This window comes from Protopterus annectens, chromosome 8.part0 (genome assembly GCF_019279795.1).
Source record: "Protopterus annectens isolate FY-2018-M chromosome 8.part0, PAN1.0, whole genome shotgun sequence".
Taxonomy (NCBI): Eukaryota; Metazoa; Chordata; order Ceratodontiformes; family Protopteridae; genus Protopterus; species Protopterus annectens.
Genome location: NC_056741.1, coordinates 1,808,218,682 through 1,808,239,007, shown reverse-complemented (window position 1 = coordinate 1,808,239,007; position 20,326 = coordinate 1,808,218,682). Strand labels below are relative to the sequence as shown.

The 20,326-nt window shown below is 38.2% G+C and overlaps 1 protein-coding gene across 1 annotated transcript in view; it reads right to left on the bottom strand.

Moving 5' to 3' along the window:
• HYDIN (HYDIN axonemal central pair apparatus protein) overlaps positions 1-20,326 on the bottom strand; it is a 6,673,197-nt gene that overhangs the window by 2,355,079 nt on the left and 4,297,792 nt on the right. Inside the window, exon 51 of the mRNA XM_044079523.1 lies at positions 12,093-12,265. Coding sequence (XP_043935458.1) covers positions 12,093-12,265 — 173 coding nt within the window. The remainder of the gene's footprint in view (positions 1-12,092; positions 12,266-20,326) is intronic.

The following is a 20,326-nucleotide window of genomic DNA, read 5'->3' as shown; positions in this document are numbered from 1 at the left end:
TGGAAGGGTTGTTGGGAGACCAACCACCCCTTTGCTTTAGGACTTCCAGAATGTCTCCAAGTAAGACACCTGGTGGTGATCTTGTGGATCCTTCCTTCTTATTGAAGTCAGTATCTTCTGAGACATACTCTTGTAGTGAAGCCAGGTACCTCCTTTTGCAGTATTTCTTCTTGGGAACTTCAGTGGGATGCTCTGGTGCAGTGATGGAAGAAATTAATATACCCTGCTGGGTACCCTGGTGACTAACTTGGGCTGCCTGTCCCAGTGGTACAGTTGGTTGAGGCTCAAGATGCAATAAAGAATGGGCTAGGGTGGTTGGAGCCAAAGAAGGTGGAGAAGTTTGAGCTCTAGGAACAGAGAAAGCACTCTCCTCTACTTTGAATGCAGAATGCCTCAGACAGAAGCAAACCAATGGCTCTGAGAAGAGATGCTTATGGGCCATAAGCTCCCACTGCCCCAAAGGCTGAGCACTCAAAGAGTGAGTCAGAGTCGAGTTATCTAACACCGAGGCTCTGAGGGGAAGAGATGGCTCTGAAAGCTTTGGAGTTGACTTCAACACCTCGGATCCAGCGCTGATGCTACAGGTCTGGGAGTCATCCAGCTCTGAAGTGCTCAGAGCCAGTCCACTCAGAGACGTCACCAGAATCAAACATACCAGTATCTTTGGATCTGATGTGAATGACTTCAGAACCTTCATATCTGACAGCTCCCAAAACAATGGTCAAATAAGAGAAGGAGCCAAAAAAGGGGGACTAATAGTAATAAGTGTCTCTGGACCAAATGGGGTCAAAGCCAGGAGGACCCCCATTTGAATCTGCATTTTCAAAGGAACTTCCTCATCATCCTGTCTATGTTGGCTTCAGTCAGACTTTTCGAAGAATGTGCCAAAGATGCTGTTGATGAAAGTCTCAAATAGTGATGCTTCGGTGACCATTCCAAGAAGGGGGAAGGTAGCTTAGAGGAAACTGGATCCAGGGCGAAGAGTGGCAATCGGATCTGATGAGACTTTTCTGTTCTGGTATTTGGATATGAACAGCTAGGATCTAAAGTCCTAGATAATTCTGAAGGAGGTTCAGAACCCGGAGCTGAGGAAGTGACTGTATCTGAGAAATACTTCATAGTCATTTTTATTGGATTTTTTAGGGATTTGACTCCCAGTTTAAGTTGATATTTATTACAGGGGAGCAAACCTCTCAGGATTAATTTGTTTTTTCTGTCTATAAGGGGCTTAGGGTTAAAGGTCTTAAAGATATCACAACTGGAATCAAGACGCAATGGGCCTAAACAGTACATTCATTTGGAATGAGCAGCCAACAAATGTATCTTGTTGACACAAGCAATGCATTTCTTGAAACCAGAGGGTTTCTTAGACATTATTCCAAAGTGAAAAAAAAAAACTATTTGAAGAGAGAACAATTTTCTTTCTTTTTTTTTTAAGGAGGAAAGGAAGAAAGAGTTAAAAATATACCAGCCACAGTAAATTTATTTGTACAAAAGAGTATGAAAAAATACCAGCGATGGTCATTAAGAATACACAAGTAATTCAACATTTTTATTGGAAAAAGGGTGGAAGCACTATATGGGTGTAAGAACTATTAAGGGTATAGAAAAACAAAGTTATAAAGATGTAACAGATTCTCACTCACAGTAACAAAGTCACTAAACCCAAGAGTACAACAGTGACCATGTCCATATGGTAAAACGATAAATGAGATCTGAAGTAATTTATGGACTAGGGCATTATGGAGAAGGGAGGAGCTTGAGAGTTTCAGTGATCCACGAGCCAGTAGAAGCGGCTGAGTTGGATCCGAGGATTGGATCTGAACCCAAAGTTGAGGAACAAATGAAAATTGACAACATCAGATCACATGGGTTCTGTCAGACAACCCGTTAGTTATCCATCACACAACATTAAGGATTTACATTCAGATTTACAAGTCTGTCAAAAAGTACCAGCATGAGAAACAGTTTAAAAGGCCTTAGCCAGGTCCAGATATGCTTGTACTTACTGCATAACTGCTAACCATTGATTTGGTTACTTTTCACAAAACATTAATAAGGCTAAAGAGGCAGACCTTTCTTTGACAAAGCCAAATAGACGAGGGTCCAGGGTTAAGAAATTTTCAATGTCAAGATTAATAAGGTCTGAGATAATATGCTCCATAGCTTTGCATATCAGACTAATAATACTAATCAGTCTATAGTTACCAGGATCCATGCTTGAACCACCATTGTGTAATGGCATTACTATGGCTTTTCCAAACTTCGGGACTGCAATGGCTGGACAGGTTTAGATTAAAGAGATTAAGAAGGATTTCAGAAATTTAAGAAGTTAGTTAAGAAATTTTCAATGTCAAGATTAATAAGGTCTGAGATAATATGCTCCATAGCTTTGCATATCAGACTAATAATACTAATCAGTCTATAGTTACCAGGATCCATGCTTGAACCACCATTGTGTAATGGCATTACTATGGCTTGTCCAAACTTCGGGACTGCAATGGCTGGACAGGTTTAGATTAAAGAGATTAAGAAGGATTTCAGAAATTTAAGAAGTTAGTTAAGAAATTTTCAATGTCAAGATTAATAAGGTCTGAGATAATATGCTCCATAGCTTTGCATATCAGACTAATAATACTAATCAGTCTATAGTTACCAGGATCCATGCTTGAACCACCATTGTGTAATGGCATTACTATGGCTTTTCCAAACTTCGGGACTGCAATGGCTGGACAGGTTTAGATTAAAGAGATTAAGAAGGATTTCAGATAGGCCATATTTGGCACTGACAGTCGGATAACCTGGTATATTATCAGGACCCATGGATGAGGTATTCTTAGCTTTTGAGAGGTTGAGATAACTTGTTCCATAGTAATTACAAGGGTTGGCTGGAATTGTGTAATCCGTTGAATAGCTATAGCTGTGTGGTGTGGTGAAATTTACACTAAATTTGTCACCTAGGGTATTAACTATTTCCTTTGGTTCAGAGTGTGCAGTATTAAGGTGGACTAGCTCCAACCATTGCTAGATTTAAGTTCTTTACTTCCTGACAAAGTTAAAAAAGGATTTTGTAATTATATTTTGTTTTAATCACTATTTTACTTCATACTCTGCTTTGAGCATCCTAATGGTTCCCCTAAGCTCTTTACTAGTTTGCTTAAGTGCGATTTTAAGGTAGGCAGAATGACACCTCATAAATAGGTTCATAGGTTCATAGGTTCATACTAGGCTATCTGCCCGAGGGCATTTACAAGCCTAGCCCATAGTTTTGTGGCTTACGCCACCCCTTTAGTATGGGGAACTATACCCATTATTTTGCTGTGCCTCTGTTGAGCAGTGATACTGAGGTAATCCCTGGGGTATATCTGCGATCTCCCATCCATTGGTCAAGATTTCTCTTGAACAAGGCCAGCGAGGTGCTCTGCCTCACATATACCGGGATTTTATTCCACAGCATAGGGAGTCTTTGGGTGATGAATCTATCCCTCCAGCACGTCCTATTAATAGCCGTGTCGAGGTTTAAGTCTCCCGCCCTTGTGGCTCTGACGGATCTAGATTCTTTGTGGTGAAGCATATTCATCAAATCTGGGTTTGACATGGCCTTGTATGTTAGGCAAAGGTCACCTCTGGGCAAGCGGTAGGCGACTGAATAGAGCTGGAGTTCTTTCAGTCGGGCAGCATAGGACAGATGTTTGAGACCCTTTATCCTTTTGGTGAGGAACTTTTGTGGCCTCTCCAGCTGCTGCAAGTGTCAGGCCAGATACATTCCGAATGGGGCATTGTACTCAATCATTGGTCTGATGAGTGATGAGTATAGGGAGACTATGACCTCCCTTGATCTAGATGAGAATCCCTTCATGATAAGGTGGGCAATGTAGAAGGTCTTCCTAACTACTTTAGCTACATGGGTGTCGAATGACAGACTACTATCAACCTGGGTCCCCAGGTCCCTGATAACTTCTTCTGTACTCAGTGGATTGCCACCTATTTGGTAGCTAGGGGTAACCTTGTTTTTCCCGAAGGGTATGACTATGCATTTTTTGGCATTTAACTTTAGGCCATGGCTCTGGCACCAGTTATCCGTTTCTGTGAGACCCTTCTGAAGGATATTAATAATATTAAGATTAAGAAATATTAAGCAATTTATTTCTCTAGTTATATAAAGTATTTATGTCAGTATTCCAACACATGGGGTTGGCTTAAAATTTCTCATTATATTTTCTGCACACAAGGACTGCCTTATCATTACAACTACTTAAGTGGGAGTATAAGTCAGAGGCACAGGCAGCAGTTTTAGCAATAGGATCTATTAGAGCTCGATTACAGAGGTATTTATTTAGGTTATCAAGCAAATTGAAAAAGGTTTGCTTCTGAGTTTTCCCTAAACACAGAGCTATTTACAGGGGAAGTACTACTAGTTTTAAAAGAAAAGATCACTAATTTATGGTGTAATTTAATAAGACAAGATGATACGTATGGAGTTATGCAAGAAGTGGCCCTATTTGTGTGGACAAGATCAAGGGTACTGTGACCCCTATTAGGATGTTTAATTATATGTAAAAGAGATAGCATTTATAATATCAAGGAAGTGATGGGTATGCCGACCACTGGCAGTGTAGTCAGCCAGTTTATTGATGGATAGTTGAAGTTCCCTAATAGAAAGATATTGGGTTTAATGGGGATTTCGGCTAATATGTTAAGATAGCAATTGTGCTTAGACAGGGACATAAAAGGAGTGCTATAACTAGATATGAGTGACAGCTAGATTTGCATAGGGTGACTTGGACATCTAAGACTTCAAATGTGGTGCTCCAAGGAATGTGTTGTGAGCTCATTATATTATTGAGAAATACTGATACTCACCTGCAACTGCAGGTAGGTCTGAAAACGCGATATGCATTATATCGAGGAACAGCCAGAGTTCTTTAATTGCTCTGAAACCAACTCCATAACTACACATACATAAATGTGATCAAGTTGTATGACAGCCTCAAGTTTAGGAATTTTTTTTTTGTTAAGGCTCCTGGCACTGAGTTGAGCCACATTAACATATCCCAAATTAGGATTTACTAGGTTGCAATGTCCATTAGATGGACCCTGCCTAAAAAGGGCACTATAAGTTCAGCAAAGACTTTAGCCAGAATGCAAAAGTCTTGATAAGAGAGGTGCAGACCATAGTTGGCAAGGCTTGTCAGTCACTTCAACCCAAGCTGCCACATACTGGATCCCTACAGAATGGGATCAGGTATACAGCCAATTATTAAAGCCATTTATCTTGTCTTTGAATCTCAGCATCACTCCTAGTGATAGCAAAATACCAGTCAAGACCAATGTCTTTCCAGTCTCAGATACATGCATATTAAATTCAATCATATTCTTCAGCATCTCCTCTGGGAAGAGTATCAAAGGTCATTCAACCCCATGTGGTAGTATCAGATTATAATCATATCTGTCAGAATGCAGGGAGCTAAGTACCCTTGCTACATCCTGGAACCTGGTTTCAGAAATACAAATGACGCTAAATTCTTATCCAGACTGGTGATGGTGGTGCCCAAATACCTGACAATAGAATCACTTATTATTAAACATGGTTAGATGCAGTGTCATTTGGCCAGAATGGCTTGAAGTCTGCACCTTTGTGACTCTTAGAAATATGTGGACTGGCTGCAGGTGCAAAGAGTGAAGGTGTTATGTCAATATATGAACTTGTGTCTCAGTTTCATTTGTTTTTAGCCTAGGAGGCTCAGGCCTCACTGTAAGTTGATTTAGTTGAAGTGCTCAGTACTGTATGTGTATGAGCAATGTGCTTACCAAAGCATTGTGCATTGTGAAATACAACAAACTAAAACATATCTTTCATATATACTTAGCCAACACCACAAAAATTTCAAGTGGCTCCCCAAACTATGTTACTTGGAATCCTAATCAATAACCAACTAAAATTTGACCAGCACCTCCATCAAGCTATCAAAAAAAAAAAAAAAAAACACAGATAAAACTTATGTTCATCTACAGGACTAAGCAATATCTCCCAGGTAATGCCAGAGAATCCATTGCCAGATTATACCCAATCCGATCTCTTCTGTACACATCTCCTTAACAAAACTGAAAAAAATGAAATTAGAAACATGCTAACCCTGGCCCTTGCCTCACACAAACTACTCCATCCCTCCACCCTCTCCTTCACCTACAACAAATAACATGCCCCCCCTTTCTCTTCTCCTCCCACTTCCCCTCTTAGCACTCTTAAGATCTTCACTATCAATGCCCAGAGCCTTAACAACAAATTTCACCATGTTCAAGCCTGGATTAATCACAATCAACCCGACATCCTAGCCATCTCTGAAACTTGGCTAAAACCCCACATTACTGACTCTGAAATCTTACCTCCTGGTTACCACATCCTCAGAAGTGACCATTTAAACAAAAAAGGTGGAGGCTCTGCTCTACTCTACTCCAATCTTCTCTGTCTAATTCCTCTTCAAATCCCTACCCCTAAATTAAAAAATTCCGAAATCACAGCAAGCCTTCTCCGTTTGAATAAACACAAAAATATCTGCTTCATTTCCTTATACATCTCCCCAGGCAACAATATCTCCACCCTTGAAGATATTCTATGCTGGGCCTCTACTGAAATAAAATACGAAACCTATATTCTAGGTGATGTCAATATCGAATGGAATAAAATCAACACGCCATCCCCCTCTCTATCCATTAACCTTCTCAACTTCACTCAAGTAATCTTTTCAACAACTTGCCCTAACAAAAATCACCCCCCAGGGTCCATCATAGATTGGATTCTAGTCTCCCAGCCAAACAAAATCACTCTCTGTGGGACTATCCCTGACACCTTCAGTGACCATCTCCCTGCCTTCATCCATCGATCAACTAGCTCCATCCAACACCAACATCTCTACGTTCAAACTCGTAACCTCAGCAACTTCAACCCCTTCATTTTGTCTAACATCTTTAAACAAATTAACTGGCAATTGCTAAACACTCTCCCACTCAACAACGCTGTTGAGCATTTTAACTCTATCCTTCATAAATACTCTTAACTCCCTAGCCCCCCTAAGAAATAAATGAATCAAAGCTAATTCTGCCCCATGGCTGACCAAAGAAACTAAACTAATTATGCGTCACAGAGACAAATCCTGGAAGCTCTATCAGAAAAATAAGCTGTCCTCTGCCTTGCTCCAATATACCAAACTCCACAACCAAGTAAAAAAACTTATTGCCAAGGGCAAAAAAACTACTATAATAAACTTTAGTCCAACAACAATAAGAACCTAAAACAATTCTGGAAATCGGTCAAGTCCCTTCTCCATCCCGGATCGTGGAACAATCCCTGCCCTGACCCTAATCTATCTGACAGTGAACTGAGCTCCCATTTCAACACCTTCTTTACTGAATCCATAGCTAAGCTAACTAAAACATTCCCAAATAAGAACCCACCTAACTCCCTCTTCACAACGCCCAACAACCCAAACAACAATCCCCTTAATTTCCATCTCAAACCTGTTTCCACCATTTTTATAAAAAAGCTCCTATCCAAGCTAAAGCCATGCTCTAATGCCCCTGACAACATTCCCTCCTCCTTCCTCAAACATGCAGCTGAAGGCATTGCTCTCCCAATTAGTATTCTGATTAATCCTTAAATGAGTCATATGTACCGAAACTCTGGCATTCAGCCTACATTCTACCTCTTCACAAAGGAGGCAAAAACACTGCTATTTCTAACTTCCGCCCCATCGCCCTACTCTCTCCAATATCTAAAATTCTAGAAACATGTGTCCACCACCAACTTTTACCTTATCTAATTCAGAATCACCTCCTAACACCCACCCAGCACAGCTTCCATCCTGGCCACAGTACCATAACTGCCTTACTATCCTTCCTAGAAACTGTCAATCAAGCACGAGATCCACAGTACTGCTAGATCTTTCAAAAGCCTTTAGGTTCATAGGTTCATAGGATGATACTAGGCTATCTACCCTAGGGCATTTACAAGCCTAGCCAGAGTGTGTTTGGCTTTTGCCACCCTTCTTAGATTAGTTGACTGTGCCTCTGTATAGTAGGTCACAGAAGATAGCCCATTTAAGGTTAGTTTACCGTGCCTCTGTCTAGCAGTGACACAGAAGAGATCCCAGGAGTAAAATTATGATCACCCATCCAAACGTCAAGATTCTTCTTGAAGAGGGTCATTGAGTGGCTCTGTCTGACATGGATTGGGATTTTGTTCCAGAGTGAGGGGAGCCTCTGGAATATGAATCTGTCCCTCCAGCATGTTCTATTTATTTCTGTGCTGAGGTTTAAGTCACTGGAGCATGTAGTTCTGTTGGATTTGGATTTCTTGAGGTGGAGCATATCCATTAATTCTGGGTTGGACATGGCTTTATACGTCAGGCACAGATCGCCTCTGAGTAGGCGGTAAGCATCTGAGTAGAGCTGGAGTTTCTTTAGCCTAACTGCGTAGGGCATCTGTTTGAGTCCCTTGATCCTCTTGGTGAGGCACCTTTGGGGTCTTTCCAGTTGTAGCAGGTGTCGGGTAAGGTACATCCCAAATGGGGCACTGTATTAAATTATGGGCCTGATGAGTAATGAGAAGAGGGGGCACAATGACATCTCTTGATTGAGATGTGAACCCCTTTGTGATAAGGTGGGCTATATAGAATGTCCTTCTAACCACTTTGGCAATGTGATTGTTAAAGGAGAGATTGCAATCTACTTGGGTCCCCTTAGATCCTTAAATGAGTACCTCTGGTGCGTACCTTTTCCACCATCTCCCATACGCACCTTCTTCATCATCTGACTAACCTCAATCTCTCCCCTAATACTCTATCCTGGTTCTCCAGTTACCTATCTGACAGATCTCAAGCTGTCAAATGGAAGAACCCTTCCTCTTCCTTCTTGCCTACACCTACTGGCATTCCTCAGGGTTCCATCCTTGGACCCATGCTTTTCAACATCTTTATAAATAACCTTCAAACCATCATCCCCGACCCCACGGTCATCCAGTACGATGATGACTCTACCTTGGTCTGTTCCGCCCCCAACTTTCCTGAACTACTGACCAAAACTCAATTAGCCTTTTCCACTACAGAGAACTGGATGCACCAAAACCACCTTTCACTCAACTCCAATAAATCTAAAATACTAATTTTCCTCCCCTCCAAGGTTTCCTCCTTGGACAAAAACACTTTCAATGTCCTAAACCAAACTAACACTGTCATTGAAGTGGTCCCCTCTGCAAACCTCCTTGGCATTACCATAGATGAACACCTCAAATTCGATCTTCACATACAACAAAACATAAAGAAAACCCACCAAAAGCTAGGTATGCTACATAGGAACAATCATTTTCTTTCCAACTCCTCTAGGCATACCCTGGAAATCATCTACCTCCTACCTTCCCTTCTATATGGAGCCCCTCTTCTAACAAATTTGTCTGTTACCAACACCTCTAAGCTCGAAGCTTGCTATAATAAAGATCTCTAAATTTGCCATCAAATCCAAAACATCAACTCACCACTGCCTCAGCCTACAATCTCTGAACTGGTTAGAACTCCCTAACCACCTAGACTATCTGCAACTAACCACAGCTCACAAATTAATATTCTCCCCTGATAAATGCTCAGCCTTAAACAACATCCTTCCTCCATACATCCCTAACAGATCACTGAGATCTGAACACCAAAACCTAATCTCCATTCTCAAATCCAAATGTCCCGCTGGCCAGCTTCTACTTTCCTTCTCTCTAGGTAAAAAATGGAACTCTCTGCCTCCTTCTCTTAGGACTATACCCAACACTGAATCCTTCAAGACCCAACTTTTCCTTCACCTATCTTCCAAATGGAAATGCTCCTGCTTTCACCCCACATAAATTCTAGGGATTCCCCACTAAGCTCTCCTTACTCCCACTCCACTATACTCTCATACTTATTCTTATTGCTCCAAAGCACCAGAACTAGCAGACTTTAATTGACTCCAAGCATGTAAATATTGTAATCATCTGAAAAAAAAAATTCTGTTGTTAAACTGTCTCATAATGTATACTACACTTTGCAATTATTGAATGTATGAATCCTACTGTTGTATTTCATTTTATAACCTTTATTTTTTTTTTGCAACCTATATTGTATTGTATTTCACTTTATAACATTTATTTGCATTTTGCAACCTTTATTGTATTATATTGTTCATGCAGCTTTTCTCCCCAGGCCTCCACTGAAAATGGGCACTTCTTGGCCCAGTGGACTTCCTCGGTAATCAAACTGATAACAAATAATAAATAAATAAATTACATGGTTTACTCCCTTGGGCTGTGAGCAGTAGATGCTGAGACCTGGTCTCATGTAGTTATATTCCTGCAATTCTTCCTTTCAGAGCTAAAGAATGTCACCACTAATGCAACTAAATTAGCACACTAACCTACAAAGAACCTGACCTTAAAAACCACTACACCTGATGAAGCCCAAGAGCATTTAAATGAAAATATGGAGAAACATCTTGTATTTGATGAAATTCAATATACACATGAGCAACAAACTGACCTAATCCCCATCCTTTAAGATAACATCTGCAAGGAAAACACAATAAGGAATGGAAATGAGAGTAAGATCAAGAGACGGCATTGTATTTTATTTTAGTTTATTTTAAACATGACTGGAATAGCTTCATTTAGTCTAGTTCCAAGATAAAAACACCCACTTGTAGGGCTGAGTAACCCCACTGTTTAGCAAGTTTTTCTTTCCTGCCTTAGATCTGCTTTATTGTAGTTACAAGGTGAATTTTTCTGTTAGAATAGCAGAACTGCATTCAAAGCTGGCACTGCTAATCATATCTATGCATGAAAAGTAGGTGAAATTCAAAGCACTAATACCAATTGGGGGGATATCCTTGGGCTGACTGGCTACCTATGTTTGGCATTCCATCTTATTAATATGGAAAGATTGTCATCCAATCAGAATTAACAATTAACACTGCATATTTGAAAGCAGACCCAACTCCTTTTACAAAACAATATATAAACCCGTATGGTGTATAGCTAAAATGTTGACTGATCTGAAGAAGTCCTTAAAAGATGAAAGTGGTCATCTACTTGAAATAAAGCTTTTTGAAGTCAGCAGCTGGGTTTAGTGTGTTAATACAGATACACCAAAGGTAACATTGTTTTAGATCTTTGCACCTGCTGCATACACCAGAAGGCAGCAAGTCAGGATTTATTACATTAAAAAAAAAAAAATATATATATATATATATATATATATATATATAAATATATATATATATATATATATATATATATATATATACACACACACACACACACACATATATGTGTGTGTGTGTGTATATATATATATATATATATATATATATATATATATATATATATATATATATATATATATATATATATATATATATATATGTGTGTGTGTGTGTGTGTGTGTATATATATATATATATATATATATATATATATATATATATATGTACACATTTTGGAGGGACTGCATTTTAGAAGATCTGTTATTACTTCTGTTTGTTGGGGTAGAGCATTGATACACCTGGAACTTCTCAAGGCTCAGCCCATAAGGGCTGTCTGGTTAAGTGACTTGCTCATAAACACATAATAGGCAAATAGAAACTGAAGGTATCAAACCCTGGCCACAGGAAGCAACTTATTAACAGGTCATAGTCTTAATCTTTTATTTTACTGTCAAATGTAGTGTATGTAAGTCTATATGCAAAACTTAGGACAGTACATTAGCTATATCTTCTATGTCTGAAACTGTGCAGTGCAAAGGTTCATAGATTAGTACTAGGCTAACTGCCTTTGTGGGCCATTTCAAGGCTAGCCAATTACCCCATACAAGAATCAAACTCTGCACATTGTGCCTGTAAGGTAAACACCTTAACCATTATGCCAACTTAAGGTCAAGTGCACATACAAAATGAAAATGTATGCAGCAAAAGCATCTGACATTTTATAACAATGAATATGTACTCCAGAGTTTGATACTTTGGGCCAAGGACATTTACAAAATTATATTCAATCATGCAAGTACTCATAAAGTAGTTCTGACCTGTGAAGAAGGATTTTGTCAAAATGGATCTGTTTCCGGTCCAGCTCAAGTTCAGGACGCACACCTTGACAACTTATTTTAAACACCAAGGGCTCAGGATTTTCTCGGACACAACATACTATGTTGTCTTCTATCAGCCCAGGGCTAGTTGGATAAGCCCACACAGACAACTCCTAGAAAACAGCAGGTAAATAAAAACTATAAATAAAACTGCAGACAAAAAATAAAAAAGCAGAAATGCATTAATAACATACAGTTAAGTATATTACAACTTCCATATAAAAAATACCAGTAAATGGCTACAGACTGTAAAGTTCAACATTCTAGGTTGGTCTACCTGTTATTAAGTGCCTTATTATTGCCAGTCTTTAGAAAATTCACTGCATCGAAAGCAGTTTAAAGCAAGACATTTATTGTTCAGAATAGAATGGTAGCAAGCTGAGATAGGGCAAAGCCAAATCAATTGAAATCAATATCAAACTAAAATGACAGACTTAAGTATATGAAACATGCCACTGACTCACACAGTACTGTTCCTGGAATATTCCTTCCAATCATAATTTATATTCTTAACTGACAGCAGAATAATGCAATCATCATTTAAAAACTGTTAATGCTGTTATAACTCTGCATATTTTCATATATGGTTCTGCTCTCCTATGATCTTATGTTTGCAATAATGTTCCTTAAATAATCAAGGCTACATTCATTACAGAACTTGTAACAAAACAGGGACAAACTATAAAGCCATATTAGTTATTTCTCTAACTTAGACATGCCCAACTTGCGGCCCGCTGGCCACATGCAGCCCTCAGAGCTCTTCCATGCGGCCCTTGACCTCTAACTGCAACATCGATGTATGCATGTCCCAAAGCACTTCTTTGTTTTGTGATTTTCAATCCCATGACCTGTAACTCTAACGTCGGTGTGCGCACACACCAAAGCACCCTTCTAGTTTTGTTTTTGCTCCAAAAAAGAGTCAGTGTATTTATGCCATCATTTTGCACCAAAGAATCAGTGTGTGTGTGTGTTCTCGCTGAAGAGGGATTCGTGTATGGATATGCCACTGTTGCCTTTGAAAGGGACAGCACTTACCTGTGTTAATAGGTAAGCATGGAGTGATTGAGTGAGTGCAAGCGTGAAAGTAGAAGAAGAGTGTGTCTGTGTGTGTGTGTGTGTGTGTGTGTGTGTGTGTGTGTGTGTGTGTGTGTGTGTGTGTGTGTGTGTGTGTGTGTGTGTGTGTGTGTGTGTGTGCGTGTGTGTGTGTGTGTGTGTGTGTGTACATGACAGAGAGAGACACATGCACAAAGAGGCTAACGATGATCAGTCTACCTACTGAACACTAACAAGTTAGCTCACAAATATATCATACATTAAAAGTACACTTTCATTAAATTATGGCTTTCCTGAATATATATATAAATATGAAATCATACCTCTCAACTGTATGGATTTTCAAAGAATGTCTGGATTTTTGCCTCATCTTCCAATTTGTGTCTTTTGCTTAGGAAATAAAAGTAGTCATCCAAGGTAATGCAGTTTCAGGGAGTAAGAATGAGACAGCAGCCTAGGGTTGGGTCAGTGGATGATTGACTATGTGGGACTGTAGCATATAAAGTTATATTGTTTTTTCTGACAAACAAAAAAAGCACCCAGCACTGTTTTGTCATTGGTGGGTTCTAAACAGTGGCAGATTGGACAACAATAAGCATAGCTTTGGTGAATCATCAATACTGGCAAATCAGGTGGGCACAATTGCATTTTTTAAATGTTGGGGGTTTTAGTGTGTATGTGTGTGTTTATGTGTTGGGAGGGCTGCAACAGTAGATGATTATTAAAGACAGAGACTTACGGACTGTGGAGAATATGTTTCTTTGTTTCAAAACCAGATACTTGGGTACTAGGCATGCCGACAGTAGTTTTTTTTAAAAGACACAGCTTATTGCCATTTACAGTGGATGGATATTTACATTTAATGGACAATGCTAGCAGTATTAGTGTGGGTCTGTGGGGTTCTGCAGGATGCCAAGTTTACCACTGACAATGTCTTGTACAGTGACCTGGAAATGGATATTGGGAGGTTACTGAAAAATACAGTAAGTGGGCTTAGAAATATAGCTTAATTAAACAAAGTGCACTTGCAATTTACAGGCCGTAATCTTATTTCAGGTAGTACAAATCCTGGTAGACTGTATACCATTAAGACTTAATTAGGGAGAGCTGTCATTCTGAGGAAATAAGCATCCCTAGTTTCAGTGAAAGCTCTGTTGTTTGCAGGTAAGAAGTTGCAGGATGTTGATGCAATGCGTTTTATTTATTATTTTTAATGCATTTGTCATTTTAAAGCATGGTTTTATTTGTTGCAAAAGAAGGCAGGACTGAATGAGCCATATAATGCTTAACTGACAATCATGGGACAGAAAGATTATAAGTGATGTATAATATTTGCAGCTACAGTTGTTTCAATGGTGTCTGTGATGCATAACTATTTTTGGGCCTGTGTCCCACTTTTATTTTTCGCTTTGTCCAGATTTATTGCTCTAAGGTTGAGAGGTATGGTTCCATACTAAATCAGAAGGTTGTATTTACCTTGGAAGACTTTTCAGCATAATTATGAGAAACAGAGCCTTTTTAATATCTCTGCTTATTTCCAATATAAACTGCCCTGTAATCTTGCAAATAACTTTCTTATGAAGCTACTTTAATTCTTCTGGAATTGACAGGTATGTTTCATTGGTTCAGACGTAAGCTTAGAGTCCTAATGTAACTTAGATTTCTTGCAGCAGTCTGTGGTTTACTTTTCACAATAACTTTTCTGTATTTCTGGGTGTGTAATCAATTTAACAGTTTTAAAGATGTTTTCCAAAAATAAATAAATAAATAAATAAAGACATGATAAATAAAAATAATCCTCTCTGCATTTTGAGCTATTAAAGTCTGGGAATTTTATTTTTTTTTTTCAAAAGCGAAGGTCAGCATTACAGCTCAGTAAACTGTCAGTCTGTGAATAACTTCTGCACAAATTAAAATGTCTGAATGTCAAATGGCATTAGATTGGAGGAAAGTTATATGTTTATTTCAGTATGTAGTATGATCTTAGAGAGTTTATGGATTTCTTATTGATTTACTTTTTGCTGAGCAGTTGTTTGTTGATTTATTGATGGTCTTTTTGGTGGTGGGAAATTGCATGGATGAATCCATCTCTATTATGATTTTTTTTCAGATATTTTGACTTCCAGACAATTTCATTCAGTGAGTGTGTGCCATGTGATTACTGAGGTTGCCTATTTTACAAGTAGGGGCTTTGTGTGTGTGTGTGTGTGTGTGTGTGTGTGTGTGTGTGCGTGCGTGTGTGTGTGTGTGTGTGTGTGTGTGTGTGTGTGTGTGTGTGTGTGTGTGTGTGTGTGTGTCTGTGTAGGTGAGTGTGTTTGTGTAAGAGAGAGATTTAATATGTATACTGAATATATTTTTAGAAATGGAATTCTTAGTTTAATAGGCCCCTATTCTTGGGCAAGCAGACTTGAGTAACCAATATTAGATCTTAGCCATCCAGCTAGGAAAGATTAGTATGTGGATTTTCCATCCGGTTTGATGAAGGCTATACTACTTACTCAAGGAGTACATTTATGGCTATCCATCCAGCCATTCAGTTGTCGTGTTGCTGAACTACATTGTTTGATAATGAGAGGAGCTTTTTACAGAAGTTGAAAGTTTTTGTGTCAAGAACCTGTCCATACAAAGTGGCTTGTTTATGTTGCAGTGAAGGCTGTGATATTTGTAGTGAGCGTTGTAAATATAACCAATATTTCTGAAGTAGAGGAAGTCTCTTAAGGCAGGATCCATTGAAGGCGAAATGCCGAGGTACCAGGTCTTGTGGAGATAAAGGAGACTTTTGCTGCGAAGTACTGGCAGGATCTTTCTTAGACTGGAAAGCAAACCAGTGATGAAATTTAAAGGGACCAGTGAGAGACAGAGGAAAGCAAGAAGCTTTTTAGTCTGTTTGGAGAACTAAGTGAACTTAGTCCTTTGACCTTTTTTATCAGAAATGGTTGTAGTCTTTCTTTTGGCAGGGTATTTTGCTGAGGCACATGCCAAAAGGGGCACTGCACTCAATAATGGCTCTTGTAAAGGAAGAATACAGGGATGTTATGACCTCCTTGTCCCTGGATGAGACACCCTTACTAATGAAGTGGGCCATGTAAAAAACTTTCCATACAACAGAGACAACGTGGTGGTCAGAAGTCAAGTTTCTATCAACCTGGGTGTCCAATCACCTCATGACTGATTGCGTGCTTACAACATTGTTATTAATGTGATAATTTGTGGGGACATCATTCTCCTCAAAGGGGATGAGGATGCATTTTGTGGCATTTAGCTTGAAGCCATGTTTCTGGCACCAGTTATTTGTTTGGGTGAGACCCACTTGTAGCTTCTTCAGAATTGTTTTATTAAGTCAGTAACGTGAATTCTTTACTATATTGAAAATTTGTTGGCTTATTTTTGTGGATTATACTATTGTAGAACTGCTAATGTTGACATTTTACGTAGTTGGACTGCTGGAGTGGTTTTGCCAGTGAGAATTGCTAGTGCTGTAGTGAATATCTGTTTATTTGTAAAAATATATATATATATATTAACAAAAATGCTAGAGTTAACTGTTAGATTAGAGAATTAGAATTAGAATGAGAATTAGAATTTTAAGGCAAATATTAGGAATTTATTAAATTTATTCATTGTTCAAATGCACCTCAGTACAGTCAGGAGGTCGACTTTGGTCTGCCGTGGCAGCGGGAGAGTTAACTATATGATATATTTTATATGTGGCCCCAAGACCATTTCTGTTCACTCAATGCGGCCCCAGCAAGCCAAAAGGTTGGAAGGCTGCTCTAACTGCTTCTTTCTGACAAGAAATGTTAACTAATATTCTTTGTAAAAAAACGAACAACAGAAGAGCAAAGCAATGAAGGGGTATAAAATACAAAATCCCTTCATTGCTTTGCTCTTCTGTTGTTCGTTTTTTTACTTGGTTTTTGCTGCTAACATCAGAGCATTAACTCCGAGCGGAAGGCTCTGTCATTTGGAAATAATATTCTTTGTTTTTTTTTTTTTTTTGTTAGAATAAAGAAGAACTATGAGTTTTATCTAAACTTGCAATACAGAGCTGTTATATCCATGCATCACAGAATACAAACATGTTTCTGGACTGAAATCCAGAAATAAGTTTTGACAGTTATGTCTGAAATAACTGTACCAGAAAGAATCTATTTTGACACTTATATTTTTAGTATTTCAATATATACTTAACACTACCAAAAGGTAGTGAAGGTACCCTCATTCAAACCCAACCCCCAAATCCTCAAAGTCTTCAAACTAAATTTTCTCATGAGACATTCCACTACACTCCCCCATGCAAGAGTTTGCACCCTGCAATCCACCTCTGAATAGAATTAACTATGATGTCACAGAACCTTGGCATCTAATGCATAATAAAAGTTCTACAAACCTGCTAAAAATGCATGTGCGAATTATGTTAACAAACAAGTTAATATCATGCAAACCCAACAAATAGAAAGAAATGTGATATTCATACTGGAAGTCTTACTGAATATTATTTAAAAGTGAGAGACAGTAGAATATCATCCCTTCTCTAAAAAGCATTACAAAATCATGGAGTGTATTTAACAAAGAATATGTCAAACATTTAAAGCAGATGGGTAAAACGTGGAAAGGTTTTACTAAGATAGCAACAATAGACAAAACAATTACAAGAGATAAATATGTCCTTACTATATATAAGAGGTGCTCCTGTTTGTATTCTGTTTTGAAGTCACTGTGCTATGACAGCAGCTGTAGACTAATCACCCAGTACTTAATGATTCACTTCAGTGATGTATATATACATAAACTCTGGGTCTATAAAGACCATTTAAGAGTTTGTCTTCTTGTCTATCCAAATGTAAATGTAATATTCTTAAACCAATGATCTAAAGCCCCCTTAAATCTATCCAAATTAGCAATACGCATTATATATAAGGGTAAGGGTGGTCCAAAGCCTCCCTACTCTATAATGCAAGAAAGAGAATTTCAAAGCAGTGCTGACAGTGTTTTAACTAACCAGAAAATTGTTATTACAAACTCAAGTGTTATTAAAAACTCAGTGTTGCTGCCTGAAATTCAGTATACAGGCATTTGAGAACAAACATTCAATCACCATTAAGCAATCTGTAATCTATCCAAAATACAGAAAGATGCTTGTGTCTTTCACAACAGGATTAATTACAAAGACTCCTTTACCTGTCTTTTGATGGTCTTCTGAATGTGCCCGAGCTTATTCAAATGAGAAACTCTATAATGCTGTATTATTGGGTGAAAGCTAGATGTGTAAAGCCTAATCAAGATGTCTTTGTCTCCACTGGAAAAACATGGTACAATGTTTTAAATAAGCCCATAGCATTTCCTATCATCAGTTTAATATGCTCATCAAATTTCAATGTAGAGTCCACAGTATACCAAAGTCCTTAACCATGCTAATGGATCAGAGAATGTAGGTGTCCAGTGCATATGGGTAACATGAGGTTATTTGAGCCATAACGAATCACCATATACTTATTGTTAAAACTTATGCCCTTGTTTCTTGCCCATGTAGTTAAGCTGTCCAAACTACTGCTTATGAGAATGATGGTCCTCACTGAAAGCGATTATGCAACCTATTTTAATGTCATCAGCAAATTTGGTGGACCACACATTTTCTGATATTAGGCAGTCTGACATCAACAAACTAAAAAGTAATGGACCCCAACAAATCCTTGTGGAATATCTTTACCAACAAACTTATAGTTCAAATAGCACTTTTTAATTTTAATTCTACACTTTCAGTTTAGCAATCAGTTGGTAACTCATCTACTCACGTGTTTCTACAGGTCTTGCACATGATGTCAATAAAAACTGTATGTGTGGCTGAGTCAAACACTTTTGAAAAATTTAAGTATATAGTGCTGATAACCAAACCCAGGTCAATGGACTTTATGACACTCTCATAGAAATTAATTAGATTAGAGATATAGGAACGTCCAGCCAGAAAGCCTTATTAGGTAGATGTCAGAGCTAACAATCAAATATGGATTTGAGTGACAAACACTCAAAACATTAACAGAGTACACAGGTAAGGTTACTTGGTCTGTAATTATCAGTAGACAGACAAGACGACTTTTTTTATAAAGGGATGAGAAGTGCTCTTTTGAGACATATGGAATGTAGCCTTCTGCTAGAGACTTCTGAGCAAGTAGATTAAGTAGTGCAATAATGCCTCTGCTATTCCCTTCAGGACAAAAACATGCACACAGTTTGGGCCAGCTACTGAGTTAGATTTGATGTGTAATAATGCCCTTTTTATATCAAAATCTTGTATTATTGGGCAAGTCCACAAAAGATAACTGAGTTTGAATTAACAGAAATGCATTAAATTCATCAAATAACCCTTCAGCAAAAATATTAACCAAATTATAAAGATCAGTAATGAAACTGTCCCCTATTTTAGGAAGACTCCAGATGTTTCATCTTTCCCAAAGGAACATAAATGCTAAAACACAATTTTATGATTGACAGCAAAATTTACAGCCAATTTTAATTCAAACTCAGATCTCACTTTATTAATCAATTTTAAGAATTTTTTATTATTCTGTTGCATTTTTGCCTATTATCCAAAGCAGGATGAGATTTAAATGACCTCCATAGTCCTTTCTTCCTACACTTAAAATGTGAAAGTGTATTGCTCCCTCAAGGTGGACAGTTTACTCTTAAACTTGGTAGCATTAATACTAAGCATACATCATTGCATCAAGTTGTTAATAAAGTGATCTACCTTAATCCAGCTCTCCTGTAAAGGCAAATTAAATAGGCAAGATTCCCAGTTCCTTGAGTTTAAATTGAAATTGATGGCAACAAAATCAGAGCAACAGACATCCTAGTAACCTTCTCAGAGGTGATCACACAATGTGAGAGAAATTTCAAATAATATATGCTAATGGATCAGATCTCCCTAGATGAGACTCTGTGCGACAAGACAAAGTGCTCAGTTTATTTCCCCACATACAATTCAAAATATGATTACAACTAGTACTTTCTTTGTTTACAAATAACCACTGTATAAACTCTGCCCTATTAACTTATAGTTTTGGCTAATGACATAGGTGCAACCAATTAATTTTTGGAGTGTTAACATTCCCAGCAATAAT